Source organism: Meriones unguiculatus, chromosome 2 (genome assembly GCF_030254825.1).
Source record: "Meriones unguiculatus strain TT.TT164.6M chromosome 2, Bangor_MerUng_6.1, whole genome shotgun sequence".
Lineage (NCBI taxonomy): Eukaryota > Metazoa > Chordata > Mammalia > Rodentia > Muridae > Meriones > Meriones unguiculatus.
This window is the reverse complement of record NC_083350.1, coordinates 33607501-33632905: the sequence shown is the minus strand read 5'-3', so window position 1 is coordinate 33632905 and position 25405 is coordinate 33607501. Positions and strand designations below refer to the sequence as shown.

The 25405-nt window shown below is 40.9% G+C and overlaps 1 protein-coding gene across 9 annotated transcripts in view; it reads left to right on the top strand.

Annotated features, from left to right (window-relative positions):
* Positions 1-21087: 21087 nt before the first annotated feature.
* LOC132652304 (uncharacterized) overlaps positions 21088-25405 on the top strand; it is a 54528-nt gene continuing 50210 nt past the window's right edge. For all 9 annotated transcript variants that reach the window (XR_009589796.1, XR_009589797.1, XR_009589798.1 and 6 more), the window contains exon 1: positions 21088-21323. Coding sequence is in view for 3 of the 9 variants with exons in the window: in XM_060377253.1 (XP_060233236.1) it covers positions 21289-21323 (35 nt within the window). In the remaining 6 variants the exon portion in view is untranslated. The remainder of the gene's footprint in view (positions 21324-25405) is intronic.

Genomic DNA, 25405 nt, shown 5'->3' with positions numbered 1-25405 from the left:
GCACAGTGAAACAATAAATAAGTATTTGTGTCTACCACAGTTCCAGGTTCTTGAGTCAAACACTTTAGTTTGGGTAAATGAAAGTTGTTAGGTGCTCCCATATACATCTAACAGAAATGTAAATTTATATTGCTGCAAATAAATTTAGCATAAAGTTTTAGGACTTACTCAAAACAAATCCTTTACAAAATAATTTTACATCAAGAGTCTATCGTGAGAAAATAATCAGAAGTGTGGAAGTTTTATGTGCATTTATGAGTTATATGTGAACATATTCATCTTAGCTTTATTTGTGTATAAGTCAAAACTAAAAAGCAACCACCACCACCCCCAGTTAGAAAAAGTTATATAAATTACATTATGTCTATATGACAATGTAGTATAAATCATTAAATGAAAAGTACGGTGAGCCTTTAGTGTTCAGAAATGATGCTGATGGAATAGTAAGTGAAAGTAAATCCATGATGTATATATTATTAGCTCACATATGAATAATTTCACAGAAATTTATGTGAAAATTATGACAAATTACAAGCACTAACTAGGATATCTTTAGGTGACTTTACTGTCTTCTTTTTCTTTTGTCCTAAATGGCTATTTCTAGAAACTCTGGTCTTCGTGCATTGCGTGCTTGTCTGTCTCCTGCCTCCTCAGTGCCCACTTGTGCCTGAGAATTCACTGTGGGAGGAGTGGGCTTTCCTGCCTGTGCATCTGCATCTGTGTGATTCTGTGCCAAGTTAGCTCAATCAGATGTCGCAGATGGAGGGCTCAGTCTCCCACAAGGTTCCTCTCACTTCATCCTCTGCTACAAGTTCTGAGGTTCCAAGCCATCTGCCCTTTTGGACAACTGGTTACAAATTCGAGGATTCTCTCTACCTTCTTAAATTTTTCTAATTCCCTAGAATGGCCCATAGAATTCCAGGGAGTGTTTTATTTGGGGTTACAATTTTTCTATAAAGGACATACTGCAGGACTAATGAAGAAGAGGCATGTAGGTTGGGATCTGAGAGGGTCCTTAACACAAGCCTACCGTGTCTCCTGGGTAAGTTCCCCTCCCAGTGCACTGTGATTTGTCACCAACCTGAAAGCTTACTTGAGCTTCAGAGATCCAGAGGTTTTTGTTTGAATTTAATCCTATGGACTTGACTGATGAAACCTTGGCCATACGATTGAAATCAGTCTTTGGTTTCCTTTCCCTTCTTCAGGGGTTAGGAAGTCAAGATGGATAACACAGCATGGATAACCTCATCAGTATAAACTGAGTGTGGAAAGAGGGACCCATCATCAAAATCAGAACACATCACCTGGGAAACCCAAGAGTTTAGAGGCATTTCCTCAGGAACCAAGGACAAAAGCTAGCCAACTTCTTGACAACGGTATCCACTTACCCACTGGCTACAAACAACATGGAGATACCATGCCTGGAATTCGTTGGCCTGTAACTGGCACCCAGCAGCTATTTTTAACTTCAGTAAAACTCACAGCAAAGAAACATTTACTGACATTTATTAATGTGTTAGAGCAGACCTTTACTGTCTAGGAGTTCCAACATTCAGTAGCTCAGGTCACACTGCCAAGAATTACCAATACATTGACATTTTGGTCTTTAGCAATTCTTTACTGAAAACAGTGAGACAACGGCCAATAGCCACCCAAAAAAAGGTTCTGTGTGTGTGTGTGTGTGTGTGTGTGTGTGTGTGTGTTTGGTTTTTTGAGCCCTGGTTGTCCTAAAGCTCACTGTGTAGACCAGGCTGGCCTCAAACTCGGAGGTCCTCCTGCCTTGTCCTCTTGCCTCTGCCTCCCAAGTGGCAGGATTAAAGGTATGTGCTGTGCCACCACTGTCCAGCTGAGTGTTTTCTTTTTAAAAGACATCTTTCTTTTACCAGGTGATACCTGTCCACAGAGACATGCTACCTATGTTTGAATGAAGTAGGACATATAGAAAATATATTCAATTTGTTCCAAGAAAGGGACTGTTATCAAAGGGTATTCAAGTCCAAAGGGCACCTAATAAGATGCCTGGATTCTTGGTACAAAGAGAGAAAGAGAGAGAGAGATGTGAATAGTAGCAGAGACTGAGATAGCTTATTAGGAAACAAGGTATTTCACCTCAGCAGCATAGTAGCACTGGCCCTAATTTTGGTGGTTGTTGGTGAGCCAGCACCTAGGGCATGAGCATGGGAGTGCTGACCCTGCCACTTGTTTGTCACTTGAGGTGGAATGGGCGATGTAGAGATGGCCATTTCCCCCAGCCCTTCACCACCTGCCTCAGGTTGGAGAGCTGGCTCCAGGGTCATGAGAGCAGGAAAGTTGCCCTTGCTGCTCACTGACTGCAGTACTCAAGACAGTGAGCTTTGTACCTCACCTGGAGAGCACAAGAGAGCTCACCCTGCTGGCATGAGCAAGAGTGAGCAGGCCTCAAGGGCATGAGAGTAGGAGAGCTGGCTCTGTTCCTCCCTGGATGAGCTAGCTGGGGCAGTGCTATCTCTCGGTGGCTCATTACTAGCCAGCCCACGCTCCTGCCGCCATGACCTTCCCACCATGGTGGAGTTTACCCTCTCACTGTGAGCCTCTTCCTTTCTTAAGCTGGTTTTGTCAGGTGTTTTGTCACTGCTAGAAGACGAGAATCTGACACAGTGAGAAATATGAGAGGAATGGGGAAAGGGGGCATGGGGGCGGGACTGGGAGGAGGGGAAGGAGGGAGCTGGGATCAGGCTGGAAAGTGATTAAATAAAAGAATGAGACCTCCTTTGAAGATAGAGTCTAGGGACTACTGTATATAGACTTAAATCCATCCAATACTGGTTATAAGCGGTTCCCCAATTCCTCTCCTCTTATTCCCTGATGACCATAGACCTACATTACGGTTCCATCAGTTCTGGCATGAACTACATTTATTCATTTCCATGTCTTTACTTTTAGGTCTGTTCTATGTCACTTTTCTCTGCATTATACCAGTTTAAGTGTCATTTATTCCCTTACTGCATTGGTTCCACATGACAGCAGGGACTGTCTGAGGTGTACCCCTGTTCTTAGCATAAACCGAGCACGCACATCACGCTTTCTGGGTGAGCATGTGACATCTATAAATATCTCTCTTAAAGGTCACCCCCATTTATCATTTGTTCTCTCTTATCTGCCTCAAGGCTTGGTTTCTAATTCATATAGCTCTGAAATCATCTTGACTTTTGACATGTAAAATATGAATGGGTCCGGTGATATGTGCTTCAATGATTTGCAAAGATTGTATTTAAGAAACTCTTCTGTGTATAGAGCATAAAAGAATTCCTATGTGAAAACCTAAGTGGTAAAATTGTAAAGGCATCGGCATGATTTACTTTAGAAATGGAGCAAACTGAAGGAGACTTTCCAAGACCTGGAGTTTAAAGAGAAGACAAATGATGCTGCCTGAAATTGTGACTTGAAGAGTGAGGAAACCATGAATCATCCGGATGTATGAGCTAGTAATTGGAACAATGGAGAACAGATTATGTAAATAGATGTCACTTTGCTTTTGGTGAGACAGGTATTGACCAGTCATGGCTGCGCTTGGTGAATGTTGTAACATGAAAACAATTCACATTATCTGGAAGGGTAGACATGTTTGTTTCCAATTTACTTAATTTTTAAAGACAATTTGTTTAGGGGGAAAAAGAAGACCTCAGATTAGTCAAAACATTATGTATGTGGCACCGCAGAAACACACCACATAAACAACGATGGGATGAGGTATTGGCAGCATTGTTCAGTGCAGTGTGGATACATCTCACGCATTCTTCAGAGTTGTGCATGATCACTGTCCTGTATTTTCAGGTGAGCACTCTCTTGGTAAGATGAAGCGATTTGCCTGTAGGTATGTCCTGACAGTGCCTGACGGGGACCACCAACAAGCCCCAGTCCTCGCCTTCCAGCTCCATCCATTCCCTATTCCGTGTTAGGCACAAGGCAGCCAGGGTCTATCTCATAACGTGGTGTAAGGCATGATGATGAAGTTGTATGACAATGCTTAACTCTTGTCTTCTGTTCCCGCTAGGCTATGGGTGTTATATGGACTGATAACTTGGTATTCAATGTTATTCCTCGGTGCTTAGGACAGGACCTAGAATGTAATGAGTCCTCAGTCAAGACTTCTTTATACATCATACAATAACCCATTGTACCCTCAAAGACATTTTGCAAATATTATTCTGCTAGTTGTCACAGTGGTTTCCATGTTTTCTGACTTAGATTCCAATAGTTTTTATTATATTTTTGTTTTATAAAGCGTTCTTTGAAGGATTTTTTACTGAAGGCCAGGTGTGATGAAGCAGGATGCTATCCCAGCATTTGGGAGACTGTGGAAAGGGGATTTTGAACTTCAGGCCATCCTGAGCTATATAATGTTTTCAAGGCTAGCCTGATCTACACAGTGAGACTCTGTCTCAAAATTTTTGTCAAAGCACTGAGAAATTAAGAATGGACTATATTAATTCATTAGGTTCACTCCAGCACAGGACTCTATTAGACTGCCCCTCCTGAGTAACAAGCATAGGTTAGTTTCCCTGTGAGAAGAAGATGTTGAAAGGCAGACAGAAGAAATCACCACTGAGAAACACACATAATTGTCAAACTGTAAAAACAAATAATAATCTATATAAAATTTTGTAACAGAGGGGTTGGGTGTGGATATATATATATGTGTGTGTGTGCATGCATGTATACACATACATACATACATACATATGTATACACATACAAATATCTGCATATATGTATGTATACACATACATATATCATCATCAGTGAAGGTCTTTCCCTTAGGTCTCCCTATAACTCCTTCCTTACATCTTATGGGGTTTTTTGCATATATTATACAGCATCTAAGTATACTTAACTGAGTTTAAAAATTAGCCAGCATTTTATTTTATAAGAAGAGACAGAGAAAGAGAGAGAGCCCATAAGTGTACGGAAGTCAGAGGCCAGCTCTCAGGTGCCTGTTTTCTCCTTTAACTTTTATGAGAAAGGCTCCCTGCATCACTGAGAAATCCATACTAGTAGGTCCTCAAATTTCCAGGCAAGTTTCCTATGTCTATCCCCCAGGTCACAGAAGGATGCTGAGATTACAGGTGCATATCACTGCATCTGGCTTTTTATGAGTGTTCCAAGAGTTGAACTCAGGTCATCACACTTGCATGGCAAGGGGCTTTTACCCTGAATCTAGATCTAGAGCTGTATTAGGCTCTTCTCCCAGAGCCGAATAGTTATTAGAAGAAATCAGGCACGTGGGATGCAACCCCTCTCCTCCCTCTCAAGTTTCCTGCTGTAAAAACATGTCTGCAGACCACTTCTGTTTGAAGCGTAATGCCCAAGCCCTGTATGATTTAGGAAGGTCTTAATGACTCTATTCTATCCTGACCAATACTCCTTCAGCAAGGTACAGGATGCTACTTTACATATAGAGGTTACAGATCCAGGCATCTCTACTATCTGGAAACTTACTAAGATGTGAGAAGGAGGGAGAAAAGGAGGACTCACAGATGGCCTAGGTTTCACAACCACCACCGAATCGTCCTTATGATAAAACTGTTTACTCACGGGTACTTCCTCAATCTCTGTCAAAGCAGCCTCACCTCTAATTTACTTTGACAGGCTAATCATCTTGGTTCTCTGAGTTCAAAGGCTATGACTGCAGCGCTGTGGATTAAATGTTTGTCTTCTCCATAATTCATGCTGAAATTTAATTGCCATTCTAACTGTTAAGGGAACAGGCCTTTTTTTGAGGCACTTGCCTTTTAGGGACTACTTTCAAGGGTGGAACTGAGGTTAAATAGGGATGAATTTAGTTTCTTCTTGCATTTTTGTGGCTGTTCTGTGTGGTGGCACAGTGAAAGTCACATGCAAGTCTGTATCTTCCCAGCCTGCAGAACGATGAGTCAATTCTTTTCTGTCATAAGTCACAAGTCTTTGGAGCCTGTTATAGCCTCAGCAAAAGCACCAAGACAGATGCCAAGGGGTGAAGAGCGGTGGTACCAAGGCGTTGATGGGAACCATCCAAAGCCTAATGGCAGCAAAACACAGAGATATATTAGTTGAGAAATCTTCTCTTCGCCCACCCACCCCCAAAGATATGTCCTGGGGAGCGGGGAGGCAGCTGTGTGGGGTTGACTTTGAGGCTGAAGAACTTTCTAAGCCTCAGGTTACTCACAGGCCCCGTGCACAGAAGGATCCCATCAAGATGTCTGTAACAAACACGCGAATATTTTAACAATATCTAAAGTACACTTGCAAATTAAGCACTGTCCTGATCCCACATTTACAAATGAGGGATTAAATTTAAAAGATCACATTGAACATCACTGTTTGTGGGAGGGAAAACTGTGGTACAATTTAAAATAAGCATTTGAAACACTCAATGCATTAAAAGGAAGCCTCAGTTACATGCACAAGGCAAAAACGATAATTTCAGATTCTGGGATCTTTTTGGAATCTAATTTTGAATAAATTGTTGTTTTCAGAATAAATTCTTTTTAAGCCAAAATATTCAAATAATATCATTCTTTACTTGAATACTCTGTAAATACATATATTACTTAAAGGAGATTTTATGAGGCCAGAGAGATGGCTCAGAGGTTAAGCCTTGCAGAGGACCTGGTTACAGTTCCCAGTACCCACATGGTGGCTCGCAATTGTCTGTAACTCTAATTACAGAGAAATCTGTTTCTGTCTTCTGACCTCTGAGGACACCAGAAAAGCACCTGGTGCACACATACATACATACATGTAGGCAAAACCTGCACATGCAAAAAATAAAGATAAATGGAACCTTTTGGTAAATAGTAGTATTTTTTCATGCTAATTTTCTTTGAAAAACAAAACAAAAAACTTCTCTTCTTGTACAATAAAATAAAATGATCCATCTCTGAAAAACTCAAGCCTCAGTCACTCTAAACACATGGACCAAGTCACAACTCAGGCAGAAGGCTAGGCATGTGAGGATGGAATATGGCTGGAAAAAGAATGACCTTCCCCCGCCTCTTGGTGGAAAAGTCCATGAAAGAATACTGTGCCTGCAAGAACAAGTTCCTCTAAATGACATTTCATTTCTTCGAAGGGCAGTAGATTAATGCTTGCTTCTTGCAGTTCATGTATTACCAGCCCCAGTGTTTAGAAATGAAAAATTGTGTGTTCAATTCATCCTTTAGTGCATAAATGTTAGATGAAGAGTGGAAATTTGCATTTGAATGTTCGTTCCTGTTAATATACGGCCATCTTGACAACAGGTTAAGAAATACTCTAGTCCTGCTGCCCTTTCACATTTAGCCTCTATAAAACAGCTTGATGTAGTACATGTAGAGGGTGAGGAAAAACAAAAGAGTGGAGTTATTCTAACTTATGTAGCCCCTAAAGAACCTCATGACATAACTAACTGGACCCACCTGTAAATCTCCTTAACAACCAGATCATGGGGAACTAGAGACAGCTTCAAATTTGCAGCAACACAAGTCACCTCACAGGTCACTGAGGGATCAAATTAAATGGAAGGGCAAAGTGTAAAGGAATAGCCAGAGAAAGATGGAGATGACTGAGTGAAACACAGGACAGTAAGTTCAGAAGTCTCATCTGGTCTCTTCTCTCTGAGATGAGAGAAGGCGATTTTCACCAAGAAAGTCAAAGAAGCAAACTCAAATATTCATTTCTAAAACTGAAAAATTTCTCCTTTTAAAAATATTTGTGAGAGGTAAGCCCTTAATATGCTTAAGAGTCAGAGTGATAGTCTTCTTCAAGGAAGAGCACAGCATAAGATACCATGAACTTCAAGCACAGAGCCCAGAAGCCCCTGAGCTAGAAATGACCTTATCTCCTCATCTTTGAAGACTAACATTCATAGTATCAGAAAGTGCCATGAAACCTTCCAAAGGCGGGAAGCAATGACAGTTGTACCTAGCTAGGATGCCTATGACCAGCATGGCACAATAACCCTAATGGTGCAGTAGCGGCATGCATATCTGGGAAGTAACCAATAGCTCTCCAGCTATTGGACTGAAGATCTGCTTAACAAGAAGGACATGGCATATGATACTGGAAACTTGCAACTACTTCAGGCTAGTGAGGTCATGGATCTTTGAGGAGAACCTCCAACCACTTTATTAAACCAGCATTACCAATAACTACATTCTAAGTGTTTTTTTCTCATACCCAGAGATAAACGTGTTCTTCACCCCTCATCAAAGAGATTTCTCTTTGCAACAATTGGAAAACCCTTACAGAAAACAACAACCAATCAAAACACAGAATTGTAGAATCTAATCTCAATGGATTTGTCTATAAAACATCTATCAAACCTATGGCACTGGGGATATTGTAGAAGAGGAGACAGAAAAATTGTAAAGCCAGAGGATTGGGGAGTTTGCTGTGAGATTGTGTCTCCTAGTAAGATTAGAAAATACACTATTGAAGTCTCACCAACATGACTGCTTAAACATGAGGTGAACAAGGGCAACAGTAGACATGCCACAGTGGAGGGAGGAAAGCCCATGAGGCCTCTACCTCACACACAATATAACTACAGGCAATGAAGGAATGCTGAGAGTCAGAGCAATAGTCTTCTTCAGGGAAAAGCACAGCAACTGCTTATCCAATACCAAATGGCCAGCCTTGACGATGTTCATGCAAATGAAATTGTTCATACTGAGCTGGTATATTTGGGAATATAGTTACATATACTCATACATCATAGGCATACACATTCATCATATGCATGTACCTATATGCATGTAGAAACAATTAAAAGAAAGATGGCCCTGAATTTGAAGAGCAAGGTAGAACATATGGGAGGGTGTGGAGGAAGAAAAGCAAGGGAGAAATGATACAATCTCAAAAAATAAAAGAAATAAATGAAGGAAAAAAGTGTTACAGATTACTGAGGCTTAGACCTCACTGCCAAGCATAGTGTTTTGAGAAAGTGCTCTGAGGCGTCTTTCTTCACGTCTCAGACATTTGTCATAATTAAGGACATGAGATTCAAGTCCCTGTGTGGTTGAGTGGGTCCTGAGAGTTGACAGAAGGTGGAAGATGAATGTAGACTCTGACATTTTCCTGTACTGGAAGAGATTATCCTAAATAATATCAAGTCCTTTGTAGAATCACTGTCTTCTGAAAACCACTCGAATGAAAAGAATCCCAGCCAGTAGACTTGTCCACATGTGCAAGATCATAACATTGTTCTCTCAGAAATTGGAGAACGAAATACATTGCAGGAAAATGTTGCCATGTATTGAGACAGTGGTCAGCCTCAGTTTATAAGCCATTTTGACTGTTTGATCTGAGGAAGGTTTGGTCCTCATATGAACTTACAGACAACCATTCCTACACTTGACGTCAAGCAGAACTTTGGAGAACAGAAAAGATTCCTCACGCTGTTTCTATACTCAAGGGTGCCCTCAGCCCTTCTGTCTCTACAGACACTGTATCTGGTGTGTCCAAATTGAGCTAAACGCTTGGGATCAGCCAAGACTATTTTGAACACTCAAAACAAGGTGAACTTTTGGATTCCCGTTCTTTGTGGCCTTGAAGGTTGCTTCTGGAAGTCCTCTTAGCATGAGTTTATCATGACTCAGAAAAGGACTTATTTGTGGTTATAATAACTGAAAGGGCAACACTGGAGGGTTTAATTGAAAATCATTATACTATTGGACTTCTGCCAATGAGAAAGTTTTAGAAAGCCCATCTTTTACAAGAAAACAACTCCCCCAACCCCATCAAATAACTGAAGGAGGAAAGTATTTCCTGTGAAGACACTGAAAACCAGGTAATTGTTTTAAGGGGCTTTTCTACCCTTGAGTAAAATGATAGTATTTCTGGAAATATTTCCAAAACAATTAAAAAAAATAAAATACAAAGTGTTGCAATAAAACTAAAAATCTGTTTGTTTATTATTATTATTTATTTTTAGAAAAGCCTTGACTATTTATAGAATTTCATAGATCTCTGACCTGAAGGACTCTCCGAGTACTATAACAAAAGCCCAAGGGAAATGCTACATTTCCTGTTTCACTTCCAGGTATGCATGGAGCCACACTGAGAAACAACACTACATTTTTTTGTAGACATCTACTGTCCTCTGAACCAACAGGGTAAAACACCTGGGAGGTGGAGAGTTGCTAATGTGTTGGTCAAAGAGCAAAGAGAAGCTGAAATGTCTAGAAAAATATCTGTTTTTTTAAAAAAGAACATTGAAAACATATTTTACTTGGAGATATAAAGTTGTCCCAAAGCAAATTAATTTCAAATTTCTTATTTTCTCTGTGTATTTTTAGCTGCTCTAGAACTTGCTCTGTAGACTAGGCTGACCTCAAACTCAGAGATCCACCTGTCTCTGCCTTCTGAGTGCAGGGATTAAAGGCATGGGCCACTACCTTTCAGTGAATTTCTAATTTCTAATATTTGTTCTTTGTACATTTTTAGAAGAATTCGAGTGTTTAGACTAACAAATATGGACAGACTGCCTTATTTCACTTGTTTCTGTGGCTAGTGCTTGTATGTGGTTATTTTACTGATTTTATTTTTAAACATGATTATACAGTTCACATATTTACTAGTTAGCCAAAAGGCCATTAATTTGAATATGATTGGAGTTCTATATTATTATTATAATTATTTTAGTAGCAATTTTAATGGAAGCCTGTTGTGGATTGAATGAGAATGAACCCCAAAGACTCTTATATTTGAATGGTTGGTCCCTAGTTGGTGGAACAGTTTTTGGAAGGATTAGGAGGCATGGCATTGTTGGAGGAGGTATATTATTGGAGGGTTAGGCTTGGGTTTTTAAAAGCCCATGCAGGGCTCGGTGTCTCTCTCTCTCTCCCTCAAACTTGTTGATCAGAGTAGGCTCTTAGCTACTGCTCCATCACCAGGTCTGCTTGCCTGTCATAATGGCCATGGACTCACCCTCTGAAACTATAAGCAAGACCACATATTGAATGTTCTATTTTTTATGTTTCTTTCGTCTTGGTGTTTCTTCACAACAATAAAAAAGTAACTAAGACACCTGATATTGGCAGATAATAAATTTTAAAAATCAGATAGATAGATATATAGATATGGAGAGAGGGAGGGAGAGAATGTATGTGCTTATAATATGCCATGCACTCTGTATCATGAGCTTTACAACAATCCCATAGATAAATATTATTCCACATTAAAAGGCAAGATGTAAGCCCTGAAAGTACAGCTCATTGCTAAAATATCTGCATAAATCCATCTTCAAAATTCCTAAAACACATTCAAAAAGAAGAAAGAAAAAAGAAAGGAAGAAGGAACAAAGAAAGGAAGGGAGAGAGAAAGAAAGAAGGAAAGAAAGAAAGAAAGAAAGAAAGAAAGAAAGAAAGAAAGAAAGAAGGAAGGAAGGAAGGAAGGAAGGAAGGAAGGAAGGAAGGAAGAAAGAAAGAAAGAAAGAAAGAAAGAAAGAAAGAAAGAAAGAAAGAAAGAAAGAAAGAAAGAAAGAAAGAAAGAATCATAGGAAAAAAGAAAAACCCAAACTCAGTCAGGACTGATTTTGAACTGGAATTTGAGCTCAGTCATTGGACTGACTTTCTCTGGTTCAAGCCTCTGTAATCCTGGCACTCTGGAAACTGGGACAAGAGAATTGCTGCAGGGAGTCTGAAATCACCCCAGGCTACATACAGAGTTCTGGGACAATCTAAACTATGTAGGAAAACTCTGAAAGAAATACAATTATTCTACCCACCCACTTTGAATATATTCTTCTTTATGAAGCATGCAGGACATGGAGGCTCACAGAAACTGAACCACCGACCAAAGGGCATACATGGGACAGACGTAGACCCCCTACACATATGTCACATATGAGCAGCTTGATTTTCATGTGGGTCCCCTAAAAACTGGAGCAGGGCTGTCTCTGACTTGGTTGCCTGCCTTTGGATCCCTTTGCCCTTATTGGGCTGTCTTGTCTAGCCTCAATAGGAGAAGATATGCCTAGTTCTATTGCAACTTGCTATTCCAAGGCAGGTTGATAGCCATAGGAGACCTGCCCTTTTCTGAGGAGAAAGGCAACAGAGAATAGGGAGTAAGGGAAGGTGCAAGGGAAGGACTGGGAGGAGAGGAGGGAGAGGAAGCTGCAATTAGGATGTAAAATAATAAGTAAATGAATAAATAAATAAGAAATGCGACATCATTACTCTGTTAACTTCCAATATAAAAGAATTCAAGAACCTTCAACTTCAACTAAGATTCATCACCAGATATGGCAATCGTCTGCATAACATCAGTAACTTAAAAACCCAGATATATATTTTTTTTCTTTTTCCTTAGGGTTATACTGCCTGAGGGTCCAGAGTGTTCAATTTTTGTCATAATTCATTTGGCGGCCTGACAAAGCTAATTCAGTCATGTGGTCCACCAAAATATTTTTTTTTTCAACATCAGGGTACATACTTGATTGGGATCCAGGAATAAATGGCTCTCTGAAGGCTTCCTGGCAGGTTGATGATGTGATTCATCAACTCGAGATAACAGGACTGAGTCGTACTGAATCAGGAGCATATTTAAAATGCTTACGTGCCCCTAAATATCACAGTGTAGAACAAATTTCACTGCACTCAATTCACTGATATTTAGAATATTTGCCATCAGTCTTTTAGCTACAGGGTTTAGCGATGGTTCAAGATTACTGTCTTCTTTTTAAATGTAAATAACTTAAAGTATGGCTCATTTATCTTGGGCTTAGTTTAAAATGACATGTAGCCAGTCACTTTGGAATAATAATAGCTTATGATTTAGTCATGAAGTTATGCCACACCTTGTTGTCCAGAACCACTGAGGAGAGAAATGTTCCATAAAAATTAAAAATAAAAAAAGTTTCTTTAATTTATTTTTTACAGTTATTTATTTTGTGGGGGTGAGATGGGGAGTATTGTGTTTGTGTGTGGGCACGCGTGTCACTGTGTACAGAGCTCAGAGGATAACGTTTGGAGCTGGTTCTCCCCTTCAATGATGTGATTTCTGGAGGCCTCCTGGCTGCTTCTGGATCTCACTTCCCTGTTCTCACAGGTAGGCCCTGTTCCCCCCACCTGGATCCTCCATTTCACATGGATTTAGTTCATGTGGTCAGGCTGGATGGTGAGCACCCTTTCCACTGAGCCATCCCGATTACCCAAAATGTTCCATTTAGGTACATTTTCTAGACTATCTTAAGGAAGCCTCAAAAAAAATTTATTTGTTTGTTTAAAAAACACATTCATAAAAAAATACACACACACACATTCATTTTTACCCCTTCATATTTGATGTAATTGGGATTAAAGTCACAAATTCAATTTCCTAATGACTCAAAGTTTTTCTGTATTTTTTAAATTATCAATAAATAAATAACAAATAAATGAAAATAATAACATATACCAAATAATAAATGCAACCATCAAATAAAAATAAATGAACAAGGTCTAGTGTATCCCAAGGTGGCCTCAAACTCTCTGGGTCTTAGAGTCTTGGTCCTCCTTCCTGCTCTTGCTGACTGCTGGGATTTCAAGCATGTACCATTTGCCCGGGTGATGCAGTGCTGATAGGCAAGCAGGCCAACCAACCCAGCTGCATTCCCAACCCTCTGTTGCCTTTTGATGGTGTTTAAGCTTTCTTCTCTTTTGTTCCCTATGATTTTCACGTATTTACGTTTTATTCATCTAGAAGTCAACTACTAAGAACATAGACCCCCTCCATACTTTTTTTTTCTTCTCGACTTACAGTCCCATGTGGCAATGTGCTGTGTTGAGTGATGACCCAACTTTCCATCCCTCCAATAACCAAATGTGTCCATCTTCCAATATCCAGAGCCTGTTAATGTTACTTTCTTTAGAAAAAGGACCACTGGAGACACACTTCAATGTCATGAGACTTGTCTCACTACTGTTTCAAAATGGCTGACAAAATGAAGACTTTATTTATAGCGGACAGTCTCAGAGTTCAGTACTTCACAGCAGGAAGGCCTCTGTTGGCAGGAGCTTGAGGCAGCAGCTCCTATTGCACAGACAATCAGGAAACAGAGATAAATATGTTATGGTTTGTTGAGCCGCTCTGACTGCCACTTGATAGGGAAGTAGCCTCCCTGTGGCACTGGGGATTTTCTTCAACAACCACATGGCTTTGGGGACTGCCCCCTTTTAATTCATGCGAAGTACCCCTTTTCAAACCCTTTAAGCTGCTAATTTTACTATTGTTCTATGTGCATTTACATATCTGTAAGCCACTGAAGAGTTTGCAGTGTATAATGAGAACTTTTAAGGGGCATAATCTTGCAGTGGTCCACTGCAAGGACCACCGAAAGACCAAGCCTGTTGGTCTTGGGTGTTTAAGGCAATACTTAAAAACAGAAATGGCAGCAAGGCCCAGTAGAGCATTATATATAATCACTTGTATCAATTATTATGTTAAGAGAGCACTGTTTGTTTGACACAGTCTCAGGCATAGAGGACACTACCTTCATTTAGCTCTCCATAATCCACAGGCATTTTCCAGGTCCAGCTTCCTCGTTCCAGACTGCGTCTGCTATAGGGCTAACTGCACATCTGGCCAACCTGACATTCTGTCTGGAACTAGCTTGGGATGCTTAGCCTGGCTCAGGTCCAAGTGAGAGCAAGTTTTTGCTGTAGTCTGCTATGCTTGCCAATGAAACCATCTCCTTGGTTCTGGCAGGCCCCTGACCAGCACCTTCCTGTTGGCACCATTGGTCTGAATTGGCTGCACAGTTTATCTCACCTCTTATAGATCATGCAAATGTCACTCCTGCACGAGGGCACACAGTTCCTAACTAGATGGGCAAAATAGCTACACTAACATCAGCCCCAGATGTGTGTCTCAGCCCCCTTAGCAACTCCAACCCTTCTGGGTTATGTCAGACCTTGTTTGTGGGAAAGGACTGCATTGTGGAACTTGTCCTGGGAATACAAAAACAAACATCTGTTCACCCCAGCTAGGGCACCAATAATGGGATGAAGGAACCATGCTACCCAAGACAATCTTCGTGAATTTGTACTGGGGTTATTTACAGGAGCGCACATTAAAATCAGGCCATCTTTATCCTCAAGATTTTGCTTTAGCCTGGGTGAGAACTCATACAAGTTTCATCTATTTTCTGAGTCCTAAGAGAGCAAGCTGCCCTTCTCCTTCCGTTTTAATTTGAATGAAACAAACCTAGAAGACCAAGCAGGGAATCATGAATTAAAACACATCCTAACTTGATCCTTGTTAAAAGTAAAGGGAAACAGGAAAGCGTTGCAATTATATCTTAATTCAAAATGTAATGGGATTATGATTTTAATTTTTTCTTTTTCTTTTTTTTTTTACTAATTTTGTCTATATTTAAAACTCACATAACAAAGCATTGCCAATAACAAAACACAAAAATCCATAGCCTAAAAAAAAAGCATTAAGTGAGTTTTTCAGCATGATATCTGTAATTAAGGACAGTTCTGACCTGAGACTGGACTCTGGACTTCCAATCAAATTTTTTTTTTTCTTATTTTTTTTCTTATAACAAGCATTTTTGCAGGCATGCCAACCTTCTGGGGCAGGAGATATCTGCCCAGAGCTTGACAAGCCGAGGGGTGAATTAGGGAATACACTCTGGTGCTATCAAAGACTCATATAAGCAGTTCATCAGCAGGCAGCCAAGTGGCAAATTGGGATTGACTGGGAGTGCAGAGCAGCTGCTGACTGGAGGAGGAGTGCCCAAAAACTCTTGGCTCTCCCCCATGTAGTCTTTAAGGGAGCCATCTCAGAAGCAGACCAGCCTTCGATGCCCAAACAAACAAAGCTGAAAGTGGGCTCTGTTCTAGCTGGGCTTTTCTTGATTGCATCAGGATCTCTAGGCATCCCTGAGATCATTAGAGCGAGTCTGGCATGAGGCCCCATGGTTATTACTCAGGCTTCAATGCCTGGACTCCAAAGATTAGAGAAGAGTTAGTGTTGAGTGCTACCTCTACATCACTCAAGACAGCTGATTTTTTTTTTTTATTAGAAATAAAACCAAGATGCCATTATTATAGTTGTGGTCTTCTTGTGGGGTTACCTGGGCCTGTGAGGCAGGCTATGGGCAGATGAAGAATAAAGAAAATATATGCTCAAAATCAGAAAGGTGCTGACAGGGCAGGTCTAGCAGCACAGGCCCAGGCACAGAACAGGCTCACTGCTCCTTCAGAGTGGACAAATACCTGAGCAGCAATGGCCTGTAGCTAGGTGATGCTTCTGCCATCCTGTAACACCTGGATTTCTCACTTTGGTTCTCATATTTTCAGAAGACGAGGATCTCCTAGGAGGTCATTCCTCGAACAGAAAGGCAAGGTCAAGTTCTGCCATTGTCAGTGGCAGTACTCTTGCTTTTCCCTAGTTGATTTTTAAGCATATTTTAGGAAGATACTCCTGTAGAGACATACAGATTATTTTTTTCCTGAACAATTGGATCATCCTCTTTTTTTGTTCTCAATGGCACCCCCAGCATCCTTAAAAGGGACCATTCCCCTTTCATGGGCAGTGGTGGTAGAGGTGGGAATCTGCTTGTTCTGTCAGGATGACTCTTTGAAGTAGGATATTGGGTTTTGTGGCTGTGGCGTATAACAAAAGTCACATCCTAAAGACCGTAGCTGTTGAATCATGGTCTTTAGAGTTCTGAAATTTTTCTACTTAGTGTTCTCTTAGCCCACCTTCACTGCTATGACATGTGACTTCTCTATGAGATTCTCTTGTTGCTTAACTTGGAAATAGTTTATATACATACAGACCAAGGAGAGGACATTCTGTCCACAAATGATACCCAGATGTTCAAAGAGCAAAACTCAAGGATATTAAATAACTATTCAGTTATTATGAGGCTGGGCAGAATACTGAGCTCCACATAACTGAAGCTGTTGACATACATTAAAACTAATCCATCTGTTGTCTTTGACATGTTCTTAAAGAAGAATCCATCAATCATGGAGATTTTGGTGCTTTTCTTCATTTTCTTTTCTTGGGGGGGCAGATATACTGTGAGATTTTGTAATTCCTACTACAACGCAGAATGCCAGTATATCATTCACATCTCATCTTCATGCCTTCTGAAGAATTAGAGCAATAGTCTAACTTTAAAGCAATATGACTTTCTTAAAGACAGCTAGATTTAGGATGGTCAGACCTCATATCCTGCCTCACTGGGTAAGAACACTTGATGTTCAAACATAGGCACCTGAGTTCAACCCCCCAGCACCAGGGTGATAAAACATGGGCTTGGCTACATGTGCCTGTAACCTCAGTGCCTTGTTGGGGCAGAGACAGGAGGATGTTTGGGCTTGCTGGCTTCCAGATTAGCTCCGGGGTCAGGAAGTAATGCAAAGAATGGTAGAACAGAACACAAAATATCACCCTCTGCCTGTGCATGCACACAGACATTGTGCACTCACAAGAAAGAGAGAGAGAGTGAGAGAGCACTACAGTTCTTATAATTTTATCCCAGAAAATATCATGGTTGGAGTTTTTGAAAGTATAGGTGTACATAATGAATACATTTTGGTTACGTAGCTACTGGACTACAGAAAGAATCAAGACCATTCATTGGAAAGCAGAAGAAAATGGATTAGACTTCCCTCAGACGACAAGGCTTCCTTCTTATTTTCATTTGAGGCAGCTCTTGCTATGTACACCCAGTCTCAGAAATCTTCTGTCTCAAGATTCACAGGTTCTGATATTAGAGGTGTGTACCATTATGTCTGCTCAAGAATTTCTTAATCACAGGTCATGCCTAAAAACATGGAGATGGATGATCACTTTTTAGTTCTCAGAAATGAAGTAGAGCCATGAGCTCCTGCCCCTGCTGCCTTTAGGCTTACTCATGTAGGTACATCTTAGTTCCCTAGTTTAGACTGAACTGTGTCCTCACAATAGACACTGTTGCAGCTCTATCACTCAGCGTGCTATAGATTTAAATAAGACCCTTAATAAATGAGGTCATGAGATGGGACCCTCATCCAATAGGAATGGGAGATGCAGGTCTCCCTCAGCCCCTGTTCATACTGAGGATAAAATACATGAGGATGCAGCTGGCAGGCAACCATCCGCTGACTATGAAAAGATGCTTCACCTGAAAACAACCCTGAGGATATCCTAGGTTGGATTTCTAACTTCTAGACCTACGCGAAAATAAATGTTTGCTATTTAAGTCACCCATTCTGTTACAGGCTGAAAGTATGAGCACTCTCCCTGGCCTTTCCCCACAGTTTTAGCTAAGAGGTCAACTGTGCTTTGAAAATATTAATAATTATTTTCAGAGATAATCTATGAAGTTTTAAGTTTTGAACCATTCTGAGTAGCATGATAGAAATCTTATACCATCATTCTCTGTCCTGTCCAGGACATGAGTCATCCTTCACTTTTGCATTACTCTGCCTGCCTTATGGCAGTTAAAGAAACCACATAATCTGGATTCTAGTATATGATAATTATGTTATTATCAGTTGTAGATATCAATGTCTTGCCATGTCTATTTTTTGTTTTGTTTTGTTTTGTTTTGTTTTGTTTTTCAAGACAAGGTATCTCTGTGTAGCTCTGGCTACTGGAACTTGCTTTGTAGACTAGGCTCACCTCAAACTCAAAGATCTGGGAGTCAAGGTGTGTACCACCACTGTCTTGCTACCCTATCTAATTTTTAAATTAAACGTTGTTGTAGACATAAGTGTATAAGGTAGACATGATATATAAGGTACTATCCACAATTTAAGGCATGTACTGATGGTTTTGGAACATACCATTGATTTATTGTACTAGACAATAATTTTTCCATGTAAAAACCTCCTGAAGACCTCAAAGCCTATGATTCTTGTGGAGGAGCAATTTGAGATTTGTCTGTCTGTCTGCTGTGTGTCAGTCAGTCAGTCAGTCAGTCATTCTGTCAGTTTTTCTATCTATCTATCTATCTATCTATCTATCTATCTATCTATCTATCTATCTATCTATCTATCTATCTGTTTGTCTAAGCATGACTTGATGGACTATCACCTTCTTCTTCCAAAATTTTATGCTGTTAGTAGTCCTGTGCTTTTTCTGTGTTCTGTTGCTTCCATGAAACATTAGGTTCTCTACTTTTTGTGTTTTACTCTTGGAGTCTCTGCATACTTTAGAGCTAACATCTTTATCTAGTCAGTATATTTTTTTCTTCTCATGTCATTCCCCCTTTCTTTCTTTTGTTTCTTTTCCTCTCTCTCTCTCTTTCTCTCTCTCTCTTTCTAAGACAAGGTCTTGCAGCTATATACAGTAGCACACACCTGTAATTCCAACAACTCTGAAGGCAAAGGCAGGCTGATTTTTGTGAGTTCAAGGCCAGCCTGGTCTACAAAGCAGGTCCAGGATAACCAAGGCTACACAGAGAAACCCTGTCTCCAAAAAGCAAACCAACCAAACAACCAAACAACCACAAAAACAAGGTCTTGCTACAGTGCAGGCTGCACCTGAGCTCCCAATGCAGCAGGGGATAGCCTTGAACTCCTCCTTTCATCTCTATCTCCTAAAAGCTAAGATTACAGGTGCCTGCCTCCATGCCCTGTTGATGTGGTGCTGGGTGTCCGTCAGACCTCTCCAAACATCAGACCTCCCCAAACATTAGGCTAGAACTCTACTACTAACTGAGCTACAACCAACTCCTTCTTTTCATTTTCTGACACCACAGTCCTACAGCCTCCTGTTGCACAGTCCACATAAAGGATCTCTGAACTGGGCCAGGATGAATTCCGATTCAGCCTCGTGGGTCCTGCACAAAGATTTCTTTTTATCTATGTTTGCATCTGGTATGTGATTAAGAATTTCACTGATTCTCCTATACTCCTCACATTGTCATCACATACCATCAGTGTATGTTGGAGGCAAACTGTTAAAATTTCAAAATCTTTCGCTATAGATATTTTTTTGTGATCTATTCAAATAAGTGGGACGATGCAATAGAATGTTAATGTTCTCAAACTCATGGATAGACACCCTAGCTCCAATGGGATGGTATTAGGAAGTGGAATGTAAGCAGTCATGGGTTAGCAGTCTTCTTATAGAGGAGACCTCCCTGGCCACTGCTACCACCACAGAGAGAAGACAAATACTTAGGAGGAAGCAAGCTCATATCCCATATCTAAACTGCTAATACTTCCATCCTGGACTTCTGGGCCTCTGGAATTGTGAGAATCCATTTTCGTTCTGTTAGCCATGTGGGATTCTGATACAGCAGCGTGAACTGCCTGTAATTATAGAGTGGATACTGGCTGGAAGCTCACCTTCCTTCAGAAGCTGTCTCATCTAAAGCTCACCTTTACCCAGGATGTTAGCTGAATCCCTACAGAAGTTTTCTGATTGGATGGCGTAAACTTCATTTCAGTTCAGCTCCTGAGCTAAAGGAGTGGATATCTTGCTAAAATGAGTGAGGAAATCAGCATTGTCATAGCTCAACAGACTTCCAAACTAGTCCCCTCTCATCTAATATCTGTGGACCCTTAAACATCTTCTCTCGACACAAGTCCAGGGGCAAACTCTGGGAAGTGTTGTATACAAGTATGTTTTGTGAAGGCTAACCACCTAAGAAAAGAGTTGGCTGCAGGCCCTGGATTTCACTTTAGCACTTCAAAACAAGAAGAAAACAACGCAGCACATCAGAACGAACAACACCAACTCTGAAGTAGAGGACACTACATGAAGAAGCACAGGTTATATGACATCCTTTTCTTCCCAGAAAAGATACATCAGTGAGGAATGGTGACTGTGTGGGAGGAAGATGCTTTTTCTTCTCCTGTCACCCTAGGTTCGCTGCATAGAGCCCTGTAAATTGTACAAACAAAATAAAAATTAACACAAGAAAAACAGTACTGGGGAGATGGAAAGGAAAACATTCAATTTTTTCCTATGTTTTATGTCTCAGACAGAAAGGAGCATTCAAAGGGCAATGATGACTCAAAGAAATGATTAAGCCAGAACTTCCATTGTTTTCTTTTCTGTCTTGTTTTTGTTTTTGTTTTTGAGACAAGGTCTCTCTCATTCTGGAACCCAGGATGACAATGAACTTTCAATTTTCCTGCCCCAGTGTCCCCAGTACAAGGATTACACCAGTACACTCTCATTTTTATATCAAGAACAGAAAATTCATGGGAAAATGTGATAGGACAAGAGAGCTGAGCTAAGGGGAGCGGTTGGAGAAATTGGAGCAAGCTGTGAACCCTTAGCATCCGTCTTCCTTCAGAGGCGGTCCGCAATCCATCCATTCTCCTGTCTTTACGGAGGGAGGACTGCTCTCAGATGATGGACTTATGGCTTGCTTCAGGGGAAGAGAGGTAGGTCTGAGAAACTTCTCATTGCCTCCTGTTTTTCAAATCTATTTGGCTTCAAATACCCGATGTGTTGAGATTCCATATTCTAGGCTATCATGTTTTCAACACTGTCAATAGATAAAAGAATGATTCCTTGAGACTCTCCACCTTGATTCTGGCTACAGCCTTAGACTCAGATATAAAGATTTGAGCAAGCAAGCAAGAAAATACATGCCAACAACTCTCAAAGAAGACAAAACAAGGGAAAACAATAGCCAGGTATTCCTTAAATAAATAAAACTTCTAATTTCCCTAGTTGGTTACAAATTTCCTGAAGTAAGAAGTTTCAGGGCACAAACAAACGACTTTTCCTTATCACTGCAGGAATTGCTCATCCCTTTATTAAGTTGTTGGTGTTAAATTGGTACTTACATAGTCCTTTTTCTTTGTAATGCTAACAAGAATAATTACCATGTGTAATTTTAGGTCATTATTATTTGAACTATTAAGCCTAGAAATGTTTTTGCTTCAATGCAGTACTACTTTAAGTAGCTTTCCTTGGTGCCATTTTTCTTATTTTTACCCTAAACATTTGTGAAAATCACATAAAGTTGTGTAGTTAGAGAGTCCTTCCCAGAGTCAATTATTCTGTACTTTTTTGTTTTGATAGGATAAAAACAAGAGCGAGGGTGGTCCCTTTGGTGGCTCTATGCCCAGGTGTGCCCCTGAGAAATTATGCCATAAATTTAGGACATTTTGTTCTTCAGAAGATCCATGAAACAATCTCAGGGGTTTGTTTGTGGAGAAAATGTTGTCAAGACCTGTCTGCTTACATTACCCATTTAATTATCACTTCACAGGATGCCCACAATCACATGCCTTGCAAAACCATCAGGGTTATTTTTGCATTCGGTTTTAGGACAAACCGATATTCTGCGGCTCTAAGGAGAGGTCACATCCTGTCTGTGACTATCAACCTTAGTCAGCTTGGTTGGAGTCAGAAATGCCTAGACTCTTAGCACAAAGAACTGCATAGAACATTTCCACAAGATCATAGCCACACATGCCCAATGCTAAGCTACCAACCACTCAAGCGAATTCTACCTTCCGCCCTAAGTGAGGCTGTAAAGGCCCCTTACTTGCATTGCCAAGATAAAGAATTCTGAATCTCTAGCTCTGAGGGCTGCACAGATTCATGCATCCTCACCAACACTCAAATAGGCTCCTACATCAATTTTATCTAAAGAAAAGGTCTTAAAGAAAACAAAACCAGGGGTTGGGGATTTAGCTCAGTGGTAGAGCACTTGCCTAGCAAGCACAAGGCCCTGTGTTTGGTCCTCAGCTCTGGAAAAAAAAAAGAAAAAAGAAAAAAAAAAAGTGCATCCTGATGCTTGTGAAAACAATGTGGAAGAAATTGCTCTTAGTTCTAAGTGACTCTGGATGCAAGGCTGGAGTGACTGGTGGTCATGAGAACAGAAGATGAACAGTGGTTAGGCAGTTATAGGGCAGGAATCCTATCCAAAAGCAGCAGGTCTGAAAATGTCCTCAGTCCTGTCAGTAGTTCTTGTTCTCCCTGAAGCCCAGAAGGAACCTTTGCCAGAAGGGAGTTCTGGTTCCAAGTCTTATCTCTTCCCTGTAAAGGAGTGTCTGTTCCTGGGAACTATGTGACCAAGAGTGACAGGCACCTGGATGCCCTTTGGATGTGCCAACTTGACTGACCATCCTCCCTTGCCTCACTGTAGTCTCTGTCATAAATCTTAAGAGAAGCCATCCATCTTATGACTACTGTCTCAGTGGTAAACCCTTTTCTGGGATTCCCCCCTCTTGCAATCCACATCTCTGAATCCACATGACTCAGAGTGCCTTCTGGAACTCACCCTCTGTTTTCTATGAATTTTCTAAATATAGTCAGGGAGCCACTGACTCAGTGAAAGGGTAGTGTGAATGTAAACTTCAGCACCCTAACTCCTGAGTGAAAGCCCACCTGGGGCACATCACAGTCAAAAGCCTCTGTGTTTCCCTGTTTCAGGGAAGTACAACTCAAAGGCAGAGGGAGAGAGGAGATAGAGAGACAGAGACAGACATACAGAAAGACAGACAGAAAAAGGGTGGCAGGGGTGGGGTAAGGTGGGAGGGGGAGAGGAGTGCTGCAGATGCAAGGTAAATCTTGCAAGATCAATCTAATCAGAATCTTGCTGAAATTTAACCAAGGTGATAGAAGTCATCTGAGAGATAGTGTTAGGGTAAGTGAGGAATTCAGGGTGATTACGCCACAGTACCAGTAACAGCTCATTAAGGAGAAATGCGTTCCTTCTTGTCAAGAGAATGGAATGTCTGGCCTGGGTGGAGACCTAACATTCCAGTTGGGTAGGTCAAGCACGCCCCAAGATGGCAGATTCACCTTCAACCATCCTAAACAGAAGGGAGGAATAATTATTCCCCTAACGGATGCCGCCCCTTGTGTGTAGTCTTTTACAGAGCCTCAGCCGTGCAGATTTGTAAGTCTGCCCGGTTTTCACAAACGCCCAGAAAGCATGACTTTTCTTTTCATTTTGTCTCTTTCCTAAGCATGCTTTCCCTAAAACTTTGGACTTTCCTTTTTCTCTACCCCGCACCCCTACACTGCTAACTGGCTGATCACCGTTCTACTCTGCACTGTTCTCCATGCCAGCTTAACTCAAAGGCATGTTTTTTGTTTTTGTTTTTCTCCTTTTCTCATTTCCTTCTCCCAGCAGCTGCCAAGATTTACAGCTTGCTTGCCCTGGGAATTTCTTTTAAATTCTAAAAAATTGTCTTTATACTTCTTTTTTGAGCCTGTTTGTAAATTCTGGTTTTCTGGGTTTTTTTTTTGTTTGTTTGTTTAAACCAGATTTAGACCCCTAAGAGGGGATTTTTGATTCCTCCAGTATCAATTAGCTCTTGAAGATCAGAGATGCTACCTGAATAGATCTGATTGGATTTTATCTAAAGCCGGGCTTTAGAGGAGGACATGCACAAGGATGGGGTTTAATTAAAAGACAAAGTGTACAGTAGCAGGCATGGCCTAGGAGAGAATCTTTGCATCATGAATGTATTTTTTCAGTGCTAGTGAAGTAACTCAGAGCCTGGTAAATATCAGGCAAGTGCTATGCCACTAAGCCACAAACCCTGTCCATTGGTGCTTTTAAAAATGTAAATATGGTTATGTCTCTGAAGAATTCTAGATATTTCTCAGAAACCAGAGCAATGTAAAGAAACGTGAGTGACTGTTGAGACCAGGCAATGTCCTATTCTAAGTCACTACATATTGTATAAAACAGTGGTCTCTCAGGTTGTGCATTACTCAAGGAAACCCCCTTTATAGGCAGTTTTTAAATCCATTTTAAGGGAAGGGACCAGGATGATTGCAGCCTCTAGGATGAGCCAGAACCTGTGCCATCCGCCCAGCATCCTCCAGCACAGACTGATGACTTATTTTGTGGGATACAAAGGGAGCCACCATACAAGTTTATTGAACAGGATTGAAACAGTGAGGACACATGGGCATATTAAAATCACATAAGAGAATCCAGGCTTAAGAACTTACCAGGTGCAGTAGACCATGGAAAAAGGGTAACTTCCTTACCAGCCCCCATAAAGTGATGGATATCCAACATTGCAGTCATGACCACATGGCACCTGATACCTGGGTTGTGTGTCCCTAAGCAAGGACTCCTCCGCTGTTGAGACAGCATCTCAGCACACTTCCTCCTGTCCATCACTTTGCCCATTCAGACCTGGCTGTTTCCTTAATCTGGGTTCAGCTTCCCTCACAGACCTAATTCCAGAAGTTCCAGCCATGGTCACAACTGGAGACTGGTCTGGTTTGTCATTCTGTCAACAAAAACATTCTCAGCACAGTTTGGAACATTTGAAGTCCACTGTGGCCCTTCAATGTGCGCTAATTCTGTATGCCAGGCATACACAGAGGGATGCATAGGTATTTTCACTGCATAGTGTGTGACGTGAGAGATAATATTAGTAATTAAGAATGGAATAAAGAGCCTCTATTCACCCCAGCCAGGCTACCAAGGTGGTCAGGTTGTATGGCATTGAAACTGCTAAACCTTGTGATTTTATTGCTGTTC